Below are 16,752 nucleotides of genomic sequence, written 5' to 3' on the forward strand. Positions count from 1 at the left end.
GGCTGAATAGTATCAAATGACTATAGGGAGATGCCCAGAGGATGTTTCTGGCCTGAAGCACATACGGGGTCACTCAGGCAAAGGATCCACAGAAACGCCAGCTGCCCACTGGCTGAACCCCGTCCTCCCAGTTGGCTTTGGAGGCCAACCAGCTGGAAGTTGGCCAGAGTCCAGCAACTGGGTCAAAGGGAGGAAGAAGCTTGGAGAACTAGATTGCTCAGGTATGAAGGTTGGGAAATCCAGTGGGATTTGTGGTTAACAACAGGTCAGTTACTGACCACGAAAACCAAGCGGTCAAGACTGCAAGGACTTGGTGTTTCTTGGAGACACAGCTGGGTAAGCCTGACAGGACCTGACTCTGGAGGTATAAACTGTCATCCCTGTTTCTCTCCTAGGATGGGTGTGTTTTCTTGGTTATTCCAAAGCCATTTCATGTTCACATTGGGTAGTACATGAAAATAACAGGGCTTTGGTACTCAGAGACCCTGATTCAGATGCTGGCTCTACGCATCCCACCAATTGTGAGCTTAGAAAAGATCTGAATCTGCTGAGCTTCATCTGTAAAAGCGGGTGATGATGGTGGTTCCTTCATAGGAACGTTGAGGAGACCAAGTGAGATAATACATGTCAACATAGGACAGTTCTCTCTCAAGAACACAGAACAGTTAGATCTTAAGAAGATGTGGGAGATACACACACACACACACACACACACACACACACACACACACACACACACAACGGACTATTACTCAGCCATAAAAAAGAATGAAATAATGCCATTTGCAGCAACATGGATGGACCTTGAGATTATCATACTAAGTGAAGTAAGCTGGACAGAGAAAGACAAATATGTGATATTGCTTGTATGTGGAATCTAAAAAAATGATACAAATGAACTTATTTACAAAAAGGAATAGACTCACAGAGGTAAAAACAAACTTATGGTTACCAAAGGGGAAAGCGGAGGAGGAGGGATAAATTAGGAGTTGGGGATTAACAGATACACACTACTATATATAAAATAGACAACAAGGACCTACTGTATAGCACAGGGAACTATGTTCAATATCTTGTAATAACCTATTTATATATATTCAGTTTTATATATACATAAAATTGAATCACTTTGCCGTACACCTGAAACACTGAAAATCAACTAAAAAAAAAGGAATAAAATACAATAAAAAAGGAAATTACTCTCTTCTACGAATAAAAGCAACACCCTTGCTGGAGTTCGGCAATTCACAGCACAACGAGCCCAGTAGGCTTGTTTGGGGACCAGCAGAGCAGAGTGGAACTGAAAACTCCACGCACCCACTTTTTGGGGAAGATGAGTTTAGCTAGTTTTAAAGAGGAAACAGGAAAAGGTCTGGAAATAGGCGGAATACTTCTCAACAACTCCTTCATCTGATTCCCCTGGCATCCACTCAGCAGCTTTTGTTTTCCATCCCTGATTCTGTACAGTGTTGTACAGAGGTTAAGATCACAGGCTTTGGGGTAAAAATCCCTGGGTTTGATCCTAATTCTGTCACTTTCCAGTTGTGTGACCTTGGACAAGTTATTTAACCTCCGTGCCTCAGTTTCTACCACTGTAAAATGGAAATAAAAGTGTGCCTACCTTGCAGCGTTTCTGTGAGGACTGAGTTAATACAAGTCACGCATTAGTGTCTGGTACATAGTTAGAACTAAGTAAAGGTGAGCTGGCACCTGTATCATTACTGCTGTGACTTCATGACCTGATAATTTTTCTCACCTGAACGGTTTCATCTTTGCCTACAGACTGCCCCCTTTCCAGTGAATCCATGCTGAGAGCTACTTTCCTAAAACACAATTTATTTTCTCCCCACCCAGTTTAAATCATTCAATGATTTCAGCAGGGAACTGATCAACAGTGATCTTATAAAACAATGGAATCTGAAACGATCATTACAAAGGGTTACTAGACTTTTAATTTCTTTACTTGGAAAGATCTCTGTGACATACTGTAAGTGAAGGAGAGCAGGTTACAAAGCAGCAAGTCTCCTAAGAGTCTGTTTATATGAAATAATCGAACGCATTTGGATATGTGTCTAGGAAGGCATTGGGCAACTGAAGGGATGGGGCTTCTGCCGGGTGGCAGAATCTGGAGGGATATGGACTTTTCCATTTATGATTTTATGTACCACTTTAATTGTCTACATATTTATACTGTCTTAGGAATCAGAAAGAAAACAATAAATCTATTTTTATTTTATAAAATAAAGCCAACAACTTCAAGGCATAGAGAAAAGAGATTTGAAGGAAATAGAAATAAAATATTAGCAGGGTTTGAATTTGTTTGGTGTGGTCCTGGACAATTTCCCCCCTCTTTTCTTCACTGCACACATTTTCTTTAATGTGTATGAATTGTTTTTATAATTGGAAAAAGAAACCTATTTAGCCATGGATGAATGGAATATGATCAAACCTCAATTAATGTTTATATAATAATCACAACTCAATGCTACCCCATCCAGGAGGGTAATAAACTCTGCCATTTTGAGAAACTCAATCTGCATTAAAGATACGTTGCTATTCCTCCAATTTCTTTCAAAAAAGCCCTTACTACATGAAATAGGGCAAAAATCGTATTTTTGGTTAAGAAACAGGCCCATAAAGACCTGGTCATAACAAACCATTGCTTAATGCTGAGAAGTTATAATCGGCTGGGACTTTTCCAAACGTATGTCTGCATGTGTGTATTTATGCATGTGTTTATGGTGTGTGTATATACATATGCACGTATGTATACATATATGCATGTATTTATATAAGTATGTATTTACGTGTGTGTATATATGTATGTACACATGTATGTGTATAACTATGTCTCTGTATATGCACATACATGTATGTATGTTTGTATATATGTATGTATTTACGTGTGGGTGTGTATATATGCATGCATGTGTGTGTGTGTGTGTGTGTGTGTGTGTGTGTGTGTGTGTGTGTGTATGACTGTCTTCACACATTAGAGGTGGGGTAATTAGAGATTTAAAGCAGGTCCCTCAGTCCCTGAAACATGTTATTTATGCCCTTTTTATCAAATAACATTATGTTTAAAATACATCTACATAGCTTCAAATATTTTAACATCATTTTCACATTAAACACGATGGATCTGGGTCACAGCCTTGCAGTCGGAACCTGTAAGCGATTAGATATTATTATAGCGGCAGAAATGGAGCCTGTCACTGATAATCTTTCATCTCTAACCAATTCTCCCTTTCTGCTGAATATTGATGACATATTTAAGGCAAACTGGAATCACAGTGATGTATGTAACATTTGTCCACCGACAGGAGACTCAAAATTAATTTTAATTATAATTGATTGCTTCAAATAACAGCCTTGCTCTTCCTGTGGTTACATCTTGCCAAGGGCTGGTCTGCACTGGTTTCAAGGTACAAGAGGCAGAGGGGCCAAGGTAACCGACAGGAAGTGCTGGGCGTCCTGCACCTCTCCCCAGCCTGGGGTCCCTGCCGCTGTCCACGGAGGTGGGGATGGAGGGTGGGCTCAGGCCCAGCCAGGCAGCTTCTGAGCAAGAAGCAAGAAGGCGCTTTCAGTTGAGCGCTGGCTGGCTCTGTGCTAAGCTTCACTCCTGCTGCTGGTTTTGTGTCACCAACTTCTTAGTCCTGCCTTGTTTCTGACTTTTTTACCTGGACCCTTTGTCAGAGACGCCTACTCTTTATTTTCAGATTCCTGGCAGATCCCCTGACTCTTATTTTATTTTGCCTGATTTTTCTAGAATTTACCCTTTTCTTTCCTGCACATATTGTGGGATATGTTTCTGTCTTGCTCTCGTCTGCCGGAGTTTTGATGCAGGAAGCTCCCTCTCCCAGGGCATCTTGCCCCTACACTCACGCCGTCCCCCTCTCTCCCGCCTTCGCCTGCCTTTATACCTAACCTGGATCACGACAGTAGTACATCCCTCAGAAGTGACACGGGTGCTCAGTTAGCAGAAAGAAGCACCTTGCTTTAAGACAAAGTCCTGGGGACCGGCAGCCCTCAGCCCGGGCCACGGAGACGGGGTAGTTGGTGAGAAGACTTGGGTGGGACAGACCGGGTCACAGCTCACACTGTCTTCTTAGTCGCCTCACTAAGCACGGACACCCTGAGTCCAGATGGACACCAGACCTCAGAAGGGCCTCCCTTCATGTAAGAGTCGTGGGTCCTCATGGTCAAGGCCGTACCCCCTCGCCCCTCCCCTACTCATTCCAAGCAGCTCTTGGCAGTTTCACGGCTGCTCCTCACCTTGTTACATCACCGTCTTCATTGTACTAGATGCCCGGCAGGATGCCCTGCGTGGCCCTCCCCTCCATGACATGTGCTTCTTTGCACATGCTAAGTGGTTTTGTCTCAGTATTTCTTTCTTTTTTTTTTTTCTGCAGTACATGGGCCTCTCACTGTTGTGGCCTCTCCCGTTGCGGAGCACAGGCTCCGGACGCGCAGGCTCAGTGGCCATGGCTCACGGCCCAGCCGCTCCGCGGCATGTGGGATCCTCCCGGACTGGGGCACGAACCCGCGTCCCCTGCATCGGCAGGCGGACTCTCAGCCACTGTGCCACCAGGGAAGCCCCAGTATTTCTCATTTTTAAAGCCCCTCCAGGCTGGGTGCTAGGCCCTTGACGCCCTCCATGCTCCCTCTACAGAGAACCTCACGACCACCACTGATGTGCCCCGAGATTCACAAATTTACATCTCTTTTGGGTTCCAGAGCTGTCCACATAAGTGCCTACTTGACATCCCATCTGAATGTTTCAAAGGCGTCTCAGTATATCCCCGGATTCAACTCACAAGCTTTCCCTGCTACCGCCGACCTCACTGCCACCCCTGAGCTCCAAGTCTGGTTCCCTTCCAGTGTTACCCATCTCGTAAACAGCCCGTCCTTCCGTCTGTCTGTCTGTCCGCCGTCCATCCTCCATCCACCCAAGTCAGAAACACAGGAGTCACCTCTGACCCTGTGTCTTCCTTGAATCCATCTGTTACTTTTTAGTACACATTACCATCACTTGTCACCTGGGCCAAGAGAGAATCTTTTAGCTAGGGTCCCCTTCTGATTCACTCTTTACTGCAGTTAGACTAATCTTTCCAAATGTAAATTAGATTAACCCTCCCTCCCAACTCTTTAATGAGGTGTCCTTTGTTCTTAATAATAAAGACTAAGACACTGAATCTGCCCCAGAAGGCCCTGCAGGCCTGGCTCCCACCCCCTTCTCTCTCGGGCCCCCCTCCCCCTTCCACCTCTCCCAGCTCTGGCCACCCCGCCTTCCTTCCCCTCCTCAAACTATGGATTCCCGCATGTCTGCACACCCCTGCTCTAGCCCCTGGGTCAGCTGTCTTCATTCCACATCCTCCGGAATCAGTCAGCTCCCACGTACAGGCTCTTGCAGGACTGCGCTCCTCTCCTTATGGCCCTTGACTTTCACTTCATTTTTATTTCATTTATTTGTATAATCAAGTCTCTCTTCCTCTCAAAGGAGATGTCAACTTCCCGAGTGTAGAGGCTGAGTCTGTGTTGGCTCACTGCCGTCCCCCAGGGTCTTCACAATTCCGGTCTCTCCCCTGGACGGCGCCCCCTCTGCTCCAGCTACACGAGGTCCTTACTGTCCCCGACGCCACGCTGACCCGGGCTGGCTGTCCCTGCCTCAGGGCCTCCGCCTGGACCGGGCTCCCTTCCTCAGCTGCGTCAGGCCCTGGTTTGCATCTGTCTATCTATCTATCCATCTATCTATCTCACATCTACCTATTCAGTGGAAGTATAGTTGATTTACAATATTATATTAGTTTCAGGTGTATAAAATAGTGATAGTGATTCAATATTTTTACAGATTATACTCCACTTAAGGTTATTATAAAATACTGGCTATATTCCCTGTGCTGTACATGACATCCTTGTAGTTTATGTATCTTATACATAGTAGTTTGTACCTCTCAATTCCCTCTCCCTTCCCCTCTCCCCACTAGTAACCACTAGTTGTTCTCTGTATCTGTGAGTCTGTTTCTGTTTTGTTATATTCATTTGTTTGTTTTATTTTTTAGACTTCACATATAAGTGGTAACATACAGCATTTTCCTTTCTCTGTCTGACTTATTTCACTTAGTGGAATACCCTCTAGGTCTATCCGTGTGGTTGCAAATGGCAGAGTTTCATTCTTTTTGTCTGACTTGCAACTTATTTTCTCAACTGTAATTGTTAATTACAATTAAGAACTGCTGAGACTATCAGGGGGGCTATGCTTGTGTGTGTGTGTGTGTGTGTGTGTGTGTGTGTGTGTGTGTATGTGTCTGTTAATAGTGGACGGGGTATTTGTTTATATTTGCAAAGTGCTAGCTCAGCAAATTTATGGTGTAACTGAGGGAAAAGTTCACCTTACTTAAGAACAACAGCCAATAAACAGTTTTTAAGCACCATTAAAACCATTTTATATGCAAACACTGTTGCAAAACTACGAATGTGATCATTAAAGCACTTCTTATGTTCTCTGAAAAGCACTAACAAGAATCTCTAGGACATGTTCATTGTTCATTGAATCCCCCAGTTCCTCATCGTAGTTAGTGGTGCTATTCCCAAAGCCTAGACTCCCTGAAGTGGGCTTTCCAGTCAGGGAAACTGATTTTTCCACAATTGCTGAATTTCTTAGTGGGGAAGGGAGATGTAATACTTTTCTCCATGCCTTTAAAGAAACAACCAGTATGAGTGTATACATTAGGGTGATTTAGATAAGTATTTTTATTCCTGAAATCCTTCTACAACTTTAACGATATCAAAGATTCATTTTCGCTGCCATAACTAAAGACGTACAGTCTCAAATGAAGCAGCTCCAGATGGTGATTCTCAGAGGGGTGCTGAGCACTGCAGTGGCTTCGTCAGACCCTACTGGGGAGCTCATGCTGGATGGGGGCCCCCCTAGAGAAACAGCACTCAGGCTGTGAGTTCTAACACCAGACTTGGCATGGGCTGGCATCAGGGCAGTTCTGGTATTGAAGCCAGCCGGCAGTAGTGGTATTTCTGCAAAAGCCATACGTGGTATCAAACTCCTGCTATGTAGCTGCTGGTGGCATCTAAGGATTTGCACACCCTATTTTAAGAGCATTAATAATTGTTTGGTAGGTGGCCTAAGTGGCTGATGTCTCAGAATATGTCAGCATAGACCGTTACAGACAATTATATAAACAACCACAGACAGTTCTAGAGGGATTTTAGAAAGCAATAGAAACCTGGAGGAAAAGGTAACCATTTGCAACGACATGGATGAACTTTTAGGACCTTATGCTGAGTGAAATAAACCAGACACAGAAAGAAAAACACTGCATGATCTCATTTGTACATGGAATCTAAAAAAAGTCAAACTCATAGAAGCCGAGAGTGGAAGGGTGGTTACGAGGAGCGTGCGAGGGGAAGGGGTAAAATGGGGGGGTGTTGGTCAAAGGGTATGAAGTGGCAGTTACATAGGATGACTAAGTCTCAAGATTGAATGTACACTATGATGACGATGGTTAACTATACTGTATTGAATCCAGAAACTTGCTAGGAGAGTAGATTTCAGGTGTTCTCACCACACATAAAAAATGACAACTACGTGAGGGGAAGGTACTTTCATTAGCTTGGCTATCGTAATCATTTCGCTATTTATCTATATCAAGCATCATGTTGTACACCTTAAATATAGACAATTTTTACTTTAAAAATACATAAAAAAAGACAACGTGTGTGCGGGGAAAGCCTTCAGAATGCCACAGCAGCTGAGGGGTAAGATCAGGAGACTGGACAGAGCTGCCTGGGCACAGGACATCTTTCTGACATTGTCCCTACAAAAGCACAAAAACAACGCAAGCTGATGGAAGAAACACTGAAAGAGCCCAACAGGTGAGGTGGAGGCAGGTGAGAGCTGGAAAATCCACCCCCTCTGGGATTTATCAGGAATAAAGGCAAACTCTCCAGAAATAGAGCCCATGGTCACAGCCCGTGATGAGCGGGTCGCTGTGCAGAATCCTGCTGACAATTAGGGAGCAACGTAGCGCCTGCAATTATCCCCAAGTTCATCATTTCCAACCTGAGACTTCCAAATGCTGCTTTTGTTTTTCCATTTTAAATGACCTACTGAGTCCACTAAGCTGAGGAAGGGTAAGGAGTAACAGAGAAGAAAGATGTGATTTTTCAAAGGTAACAACCATCAGTGATGTTTTTGTGTGGCGTTTAAGTTCATTTCCACAACAGCTGGCTTTTTAGGAAACTGGGACATTGAGAAGGTTCATGAGTTTCCCATGGTCACTTGGCTAATACATGGTGAAACAGACTGTGAACTGTGTCTTCTAGTTCCCAATCCTAAATTCCTCTTTTGCCCCCAAAGGCTTTTCCCTTAGTCATTTACATTGTCCTATTAGTTCACGTGCATCCTAGTCTGGTCCAGCCCACAGACAGTGTACATTCATGGGGGTGGGAGGTAGATTTAAACCTTCTCCACCTCTGACAACATTCTGCTGGACACACAGACCACAGCCAGTGCCTGCCCAGGGCGACGAAATAATCTGTCCTAAGTGCAGGGTCTTGAGAGTTGAAGATGATCTTGGTGGTGACGCCCATTCTGAGCTAGTGATGGTTAGTGATGATAGGCTAACAATTAATACATAAATTAGACCCTGACCCCAATATCTTTCTTAGGCAACAGATCTGAAGCCATCGAAGAAGAATTTCTGCAGGAGGCCCACAACAGCGGCAGCTCCAGAATTTCAGAACGGGGGCCACAGGGGGTCAGCCTGGGGGCTGGAGGACTTGGCTTGAAGCTGCCTTCAACAGGGAGTATACTCTTTGTACTTAGTTTGTATATTTATTTGGAGGTGGCCTGGGGAGATGAAGAATGGGGATGAGGGGGGTGAAGGTCTTCTCAAGCTGCCTCTTGTCACAGACACTGGCCTGTGCAGGCAATGATGCTAATGGTCGGTGGGGACTGACTATCCAGCATCCACTGGGTGGTGGTTATAAGAGCTGCCCCTGGGTTGGAATCTTGTCCCCATCTTATTAACTGTGTAACCCTTTCACCTTCTTTATGCCCCAGTTTTCCTCTCCTGTAAAATAGATAAACAATGTCACAGGATCATTACAGGGAGTGAGGGAGTTAACAGGTGTAAAGGGCTTAACAGGTGTAACGGGGGTGTCTAGCATATAGCAAGTGCTCAGCAAATGCTAGCTTTTATCACTTTCTTCTTTAAGCATTCAAAACTATTTCTCAAGCATCTACCAAGTGCAGCCGTCAAACTACACATTGGGAAGGAGCAGAGTCAAGGTCACACTGAACAGAGGCAGGCCGGGTCTCTGAGCACAGCCCAAACCAGAGCCCTGGACGCTGCTCTCCAGATGCTCGGTGTGAGGCCCACACCTCGGCTATGGCGGCCGCAGGACAAGGGCTCACTGACATCTCTTCCACCTGGCGTGGGTGGCATGGCTGCGAAGTGCCCATTTTACCTCGGTGGGCCTCCTTGGAATTAGTGGCAGAGCTGAAGGAACCCTGGGAAGGCTCCTATAAGCCACTTTGAGAAATCTGGGTTCTTCTGAGGGTGTGAAACTTCAGCAGGCTCGCAGAGAACACGAAGGAACTTGGGAGGATCTATATTGGCCAACGGACTCTTCCCATGACCCCTCTCTGGCTGGAAATAATGCTTTCCTTCTCTGAGCCCCTGCAGCACACAGCACTGTACACACAGCTCCAACGCAGGACTGCGTCCTGGTGCAGAGAGACCAGACTCACAGTCTCTCATCTGCCTGTGCTGCTCTGTCCTCGGGGCAGGGACATCGTCCCCATCACCCTGGGGTCCTCGGGGGGGCCAAGTGTTGACTGAATTCACTGAGGGGCAACGAAGCCTTAGATCTCAGGGGAACATCTTCTCTCTAAAAATGAAGCTCTAAGTAAATGAATGCACAAGACTCCCGAAGCTAGCACTTGCCATCTGCAGAACCAGTGGTTTGGCTTTGTGAGTGGCCAAAGGGAAAACAGGCCACAGGCCCAGTTGGGATGGTTCGTATTATATGTAAACCCCGACACACTTCTTTTTAAAAATGAAACACACTGTAGGTCTGCACCATCCAATATGGGAGCCCCTCGTCTCATGGACGATCTAAATTAAAAATAATTAAAATTGAATACAATAGAAAATTCAGTTCCTCGGTCACACCAGCCACATTTCAAGTGCTGGTATGGTGAGGGCTACTGCACCGGACAGCACAGACACAGAACATTTCTACAATCACAGAAAATTCTACTGGGTGGCGCTGCTATAGAAGCTCAACTGTCCTACCAAGAAAATGTTAACTCAGGCAGATAAAATCTAACCGCACTTCCACAATCAAGAAAGATAATATACAGCTCCGCTGGAGTATCCAAACCTTTCAAGTTTGTTCTCTTACAAGTAATAAGGGAGGATGAGCTAGGTGCTCTATATTTCACATTATTGTTGTTTTTTAAATTTACATATCTTTAAAGATGGTTTTAATTCCGTGAGTACCTTGTCAGTACCTCGGTGCAGTCACGTGTGGCTTTGAGCAGTTTAATGCAGGGGATGGATGGCTTCAGCCCTGGAAGAAGGAAGCTCATCAATCTACCAGGCATCCCGGCATCGTTACGGAACGTTAATGAGGTTGGGCTTGATTTAAAAGCCGTCCGAGGCATTATGGATTGGGACCATTCCTCTTCATAGGAACTGAGAATTTCTGAGATATCATCCTAGCTCTTCTGCTAATGAGTGTTGTGATACAGGGACTACCATTTAACTTCTGAGTTTCAGTTTCCTGTCCTCAAAATGGGGCTATTACTGACCTCCCTACCCCAAGTGTCCTGAGGATTAATGAGCTCACGTCTGCTGAGAAGCTCCTGGCAGCGGGGCGTGCTTCGAATCATTATGTCTATTCCTTCTCATGGAACAGATGGGAAGCGTTAGATCTGTTATGTTTACTCCCTCCAAAATGCATTTTCTGTCTCAGCATTTGAACATTACCCAGGTTACCCGAACCTTCAATCTAAAAGTAAAAGGAGCCCCACAGCAAGACACACGGACATAGCGGGGGTATTTAGGTAGTTTTTCCTTTCCCTAATACGAGCATCACACCAGCTTTTCCAGTGGGATGAAGGTAGTAATTGCACTGCAAATTCTTGCCGCATGAGGCTGGCGGTCGATCTCAGCAGATGTGAGAAGAAAGTTACATCACAGCACGATGATGCTGTCAACACTTACATGCAATAATATTCCCATATCTGTTCTTCATTCTGTTTTCATCTTTCTTAGCAGAGTCCCATGGTGCAGACTGCCCTTCAAAGAAGCTCTGGAAGAAAGAGACAAGTGACGTGACGAGTTACAATTCCGTGCGGTAAACAAACACAGGGATCTTAACGACTGGGGGGTGTTCTTAAAAAGTGTACAAGGGTCAAGGAAGGAAAAGAATATTCACAGGAATGAAATAATGGATTATTAAACTACTTTATATTGAATGAATGAGTGACTGCAGTGTCTGGGGGCCGTCTGCTGGGCTTTGATGCCCAAATAAAGCTTGACTTCTGCAGTGTGGGGGTCTGCGGAGTTGGAGTACTTGGAGACCTGCACAGGTACTGTCTGCAGGGTTCATGATGTCCGTCTGTAAAAGTGCACGTGCTTCATATATACAATGGAATATTACTCAGCCATAAAAAGAAACGAGATTGAGTTATTTGTAGTGAGGTGGATGGACCTAGAGTCTGTCAAACAGAGTGAAGTAAGTCAGAAAGAGAAAAACAAAAACTGTATGCTAACACATATATATGGAATCTAAAAACAAACAAACAAACAAACAAAACCATTCTGAAGAACCTGTGGGCAGGACAGGAATAAAGACGCAGATGTAAAGAATGGGCTTGAGGACACAGGGAGGGGGAAGGGTAAGCTGGGACGAAGTGAGAGAGTGGCATGGACATATATACACTACCAAATGTAAAACCGATAGCTAGTGGGAAGCAGCCACATGGCACAGGGAGATCAGCTCTGTGCTTTGTGATCGCCTAGAGGGGTGGGATAGGGAGGGTGGGAGGGAGATGTAAGAGGGAGGAGATATGGGGACACATGTATATGTTTAACTGATTCACTTTGTTATAAAGCAGAAACTAACACACCACTGTAAAGCAATTATACTCCAATAAAGATGTTAAAAAAGAATGTGCATGTGCTTTCTGTGAACTGCCGTGTGTTAAAGCTGCTGTTACCTTACAGCTCGGCCCTCAACAGAGACTGGCTGGAAAAGAGCCCTGTCCTGACTGTCCCCCTTGCACTATTAATTCCACACAACAGAACATCAGGACACACCATTTCATCACATCCAAGAGGGAAATGATAACACTGCAAGCGTAAGAGTTAGAGTTTTAAATTGCCATTTTATTTTATTATTTATTTTTTAAAATTGAAGTATAGCTGACTTATAATGTGTTAATTTCTGCTGTACAGCAAAGTGACTCAGTTATACATATATATGCATTCTTTTTTCTATTCTTTTCCATTATGGTTTATCTCAGGACCTTGTTGTTTATCCAGTCTATATATAATAGTTTGCATCTACTAACCCCAAACGCCCAGTCCACTTAGTGTGATAATCCCTAGCTGCGTCCCTGTTGATGCAAATGGCATTATTTCGTTCTTTTTATGGCTGAGTAGTATTCCCTTGTATATATATATTATACAACATCTTCTTCATCCATTCATCTGTCGATGGACATTTAGGTTTTTCCATGTCTTGGCTATTGTGAATAGTGCTGCTATGAACATACGGGTGCATGTATCTTTTTGAATTGTAGTTTTGTCCGGATATATGCCCAGGAGTGGGATTGCTGGATCATATGGTAATTCTACTTTTAGTTTTCTGAGGAACCTCCATACTGTTTTCCATAGTGGCTGCACCAACTTACATTCCCACCAACAGTATTCAATTGCCCATTTTAAAGTAAGGTACCTTAGTCATGGTCATTGTTGACACTTCATTATCATAATAGTTTTTACATTGTATTTATCATTTTGAAATAAAACCATGGAGGCAGACCAGGATCAGATGCACTACACGCTTAGAGCTGTATTAACAGATTCACAATATACATTGCTAACTGAAGGGTAAGATACTGTGCAATGCAGGACAAAAACAAATACAAACATTTTCAGGATTATTAATAAATTAAGCTAATAAAAATACAGTGAAAATCGTTAGTTAATTCCATCTAGAACAAGACCGTTATAGGATAGGTAAAGGATTTATTTAGACATGTAACGTCTATTCTGCCATAAAATATGCATTTAAAATAGCTTCAGGGATTTAAAAGTCATCCTCTTTTTCTGAAGTGTCTTTGTTACTCTATGAATGACAATTATTTTACCGTTGAGTAATAACTATTATTTGACTTCCCTTATAACAATTTAATTCTATTAATACTTTGAGTTTGTCGTGATGTAATGACAATTTCATTCCCCTCTGCCTTCTCCACCCATGTGAAAGTTTCCAGACTTTGCTATTTTCATGGGAAGATGAAAAAGGGACCTGACTCTGAAGAAGACCTGGGTGTCTTCCAGTAGACCCACGGCCACTAGTTAACTCCCCACAGGATGAGAGACAGACAGACAGATGGAGAGGGGGTCAACAACGGATTAGGGAGGAGGCACTTGCTCCACTAGTACAGGAGATCCTGCTGGGTCACCGGAGACAAAGCCACCCTGAGCCACACCAGCTCCTTCCCATTCCTGACAAACAGACGCTTTCCGTGGGGGAAGGCGCCCACATCACAGCTGGGTTTCTTTAGCATTTATGGTGATCACAGGAATTCCAATAGCCCTCGCTTTTAAAAACAGTTGTTTTTAAAAAAATTTATTAACTTTTGTTTTATACTGGAGTCTAGTTGATTACCAATGTTGTGCTAGTTTCAGGTGTACAGCAAAGTGATTCAGTTATACACATATATATATATCTATTCTTTTTCAGATTCTTTTCCCATTTAGGTCATTACAGAGTGTAGAGCAGAGTTCCCTGTGCTATAGAGTAGGTCCCTGTTGGTGATCTATTTTAAATGTAGCAGTGTGTACATGTCAATCCCTAACTCCCAATCTATCCCTCTCCCGCATGCCCTTCCCCCCGGTAACCATAAGTTCGTTCTCTAAGTCTGCGAGTCTAAAAAACGTTATTTTAATTTGACTGTTCTCATTAACTGGCGACCAGAAAGCAGACAAAATCAACAACGAGATGATAACCAATCTCCCTGCACTTGACCTCTGCATGTTTTTGTGAGAGTGGGGCCCATGCTCTCCATCTCTGAGCACTGACCACGGGCATCAGTACGTGAGCAGAATGAAGAGTCCATCGTCTTGACTACTATTCATGAGAGCAGCAGCCATGGCGGACCACCTGCCTGCTTTACTGCTGCAGACAAAGACCCCAACCAGATCATCGCAGACCAGCGTGAGTCAGACCTCAATGCTTTCTGACCCTTAGTCCACTGCTCTTCCTGGACCACCCCTCCCGACAGGGGCTTTGGAGGGGATGCAGTTAAATCTACACATGACCAATGACTGTTTTCCAACCTAGATCGTATCTCCTTGTCTCCAAATGAAGGTTTGCAACAGACAATATAAAAGATGTCAAGTAAACTTTGCTTAACTGTCGACTGCTTTCACAAAATAGGAAATTTTCTTATCTCCTAGGATAATGTGATCGTTGCAGGGAAGCAACAGCAGGAGAGCAACAGTAGAAGTGGGAGTTCTTGCCATGAGCCTCCCCAACTTTCCATCCAGGAATTATGTGAATCAGTTTAAGTGGCAGAATGTATTTTTCTTAAACAAAATCAAAATCAAAACAAAACAAAACAAAAAGCTGCTTCAAGGAAAAGATCAGATGACTGGTACCATCCACAGTTTCCTGACTCTCTACAGATCTGGTGATCCGTCTCGCATTTTCTGGCACAGTTTTGCTTCCAATTATACAGCCAGTCTCCCCATGAATACATGCCCATGGATACATTTGCATTATGAAGACCATGTGTTCTTATCCTTGGCTTGTAAAGTAAGTAATATACCTAATGGGGAGCCCAGAGAGAGGAAGAAAGGGCTTTCTGGATTGATCACCTGGCTTTGTTTTCTTTTGTTATGGAGATTGTCATTTAAAAACATTTCTAAGATGGACCCAGTTTTAAATGTCATGGCTTTCCATTAGCATACATTTTCAAAATAGCTGAGAACATATTTACCTTAGACTTTAGATTCCCTCTTATGCCTGCAGTAGGACAAAAGTCAACTGCTTAAATTTCTACTTAGAAAATAAAACTTTATCTATTGCTCTAGAGCCATTGGGCAACTCAGAGAAGCTGTGACATGACATATGCGTCTTTTGCATAGTGAGCCCCTGGCTGCTTTCCTGGCTTGGAAATTCTTTTTATTTATTGGCTGCGTTGGATCATCGTTACTGCATGCAGGCTTCCTCTAATTGCGGCGAGCAGGGGCTACTCTTTGTTGTGGTGCGTGGGCTTCTCACTGTGGTGGCTTCTCTTGTTGCGGAACACAGGCTCTAGATGCACGGGCTTCAGTAGTTGTGGCTCGCAGGCTCTAAAGCGCAGGCTCAGTAGTTGTGACACATGGGCTTAGTTGCTCCGTTGCATGTGGGATCTTTCTGGACCAGGGTTCGAACCTGTGTCCCCTGCATCGGCAGGCGGACTCTCAACCACTGCACCACCAGGGAAGCCCCTGGCTTGGGAATTCTGAGCAAGAATAGCAATCAGGGCAGAAATGCAGGTCATCAGGGCTATAGAATACCACTTCCTGTGTGGCCCACAGCAAGGCCTGGCACCGACGTGAGACTCCAGAGGCAGAAGTGGCTCTTCCTCCAGGCCTCATCTTCCCGAGGGACTGAGCCTTCTCTGATGACCCTGTGACCTACCACCTTTCCTTTTTTGCAGACCATGAGCTGAACAGGTAGTCACTAATAAACCCACAAGTGAAATGCGCCCGAGGAAAATTAAGTAATTTTGCTACACAATCATTCTACCACGTCCTATGTCACAGCGCTTCTGGCTTTTAAATATCTTTTAATAAATGAAACAAATCAACAAACGTTTCAGACAATTTTCTGCTGTGCATTTTTCTTGGGGTAAGAACAAAAGGTTCTTTGGCTATCTTTTTTTATCTGTAAGAAGGTCAAAAGCTGGATGTGTTCCAATAAAACTGCATAAATTCAATTACTGAATGCTTTCAGAAGACTCGTACTCTGAACCAGTATTCCTGGGAAGTAAGTAATCACCACATCATTTATGTGGCTCTAGAGAAGAGCTGTTCCTCTCACATTTACTGCAAGGAAAGCCAACCAGGTTTTGAATCCTGCTGTTGCTGAGAAAGTGAGAGCTCGGGTCCTTGAAGGAATTCCTTCAGAGGATTCCTGAGCACGTGAATTCTGGCCGCTCGGGGGATACCTGGCTTACCTACTCCTAACATCTCCCCCACCCTTAAGTTCACGTTTTAGTACAACCTCTAATTCCTCCTTAATCTCTCCAGTTTTTGCTTGACAAAAGTTATGAGCAGGTAATGGTTAAAATCCAATTCAACCACAGCACAGGCGTTTCTTTGCAGCTGATGATGCCCCATCCTCGGAGCAACTGCGTAAGGACCAGCTTGGGAGACACGACAACGGCCCATGCTCCAAGGATGCTTTTCACAGGAGGGATTTTTAAATACAATACGCACATTTAGG

At 44.2% G+C, this 16,752-nt stretch overlaps 1 protein-coding gene across 5 annotated transcripts in view; it reads right to left on the reverse strand.

Moving 5' to 3' along the window:
• The window catches only part of PTPRM (protein tyrosine phosphatase receptor type M), a 747,728-nt gene that overhangs the window by 91,297 nt on the left and 639,679 nt on the right, over window positions 1–16,752 (reverse strand). For all 5 annotated transcript variants that reach the window (XM_073790533.1, XM_073790536.1, XM_073790535.1 and 2 more), the window contains one exon: window positions 11,250–11,337. In XM_073790533.1, the coding sequence (XP_073646634.1) occupies window positions 11,250–11,337 (88 nt within the window). The remainder of the gene's footprint in view (window positions 1–11,249; window positions 11,338–16,752) is intronic.

Source organism: Tursiops truncatus, chromosome 13 (genome assembly GCF_011762595.2).
Source record: "Tursiops truncatus isolate mTurTru1 chromosome 13, mTurTru1.mat.Y, whole genome shotgun sequence".
Lineage (NCBI taxonomy): Eukaryota > Metazoa > Chordata > Mammalia > Artiodactyla > Delphinidae > Tursiops > Tursiops truncatus.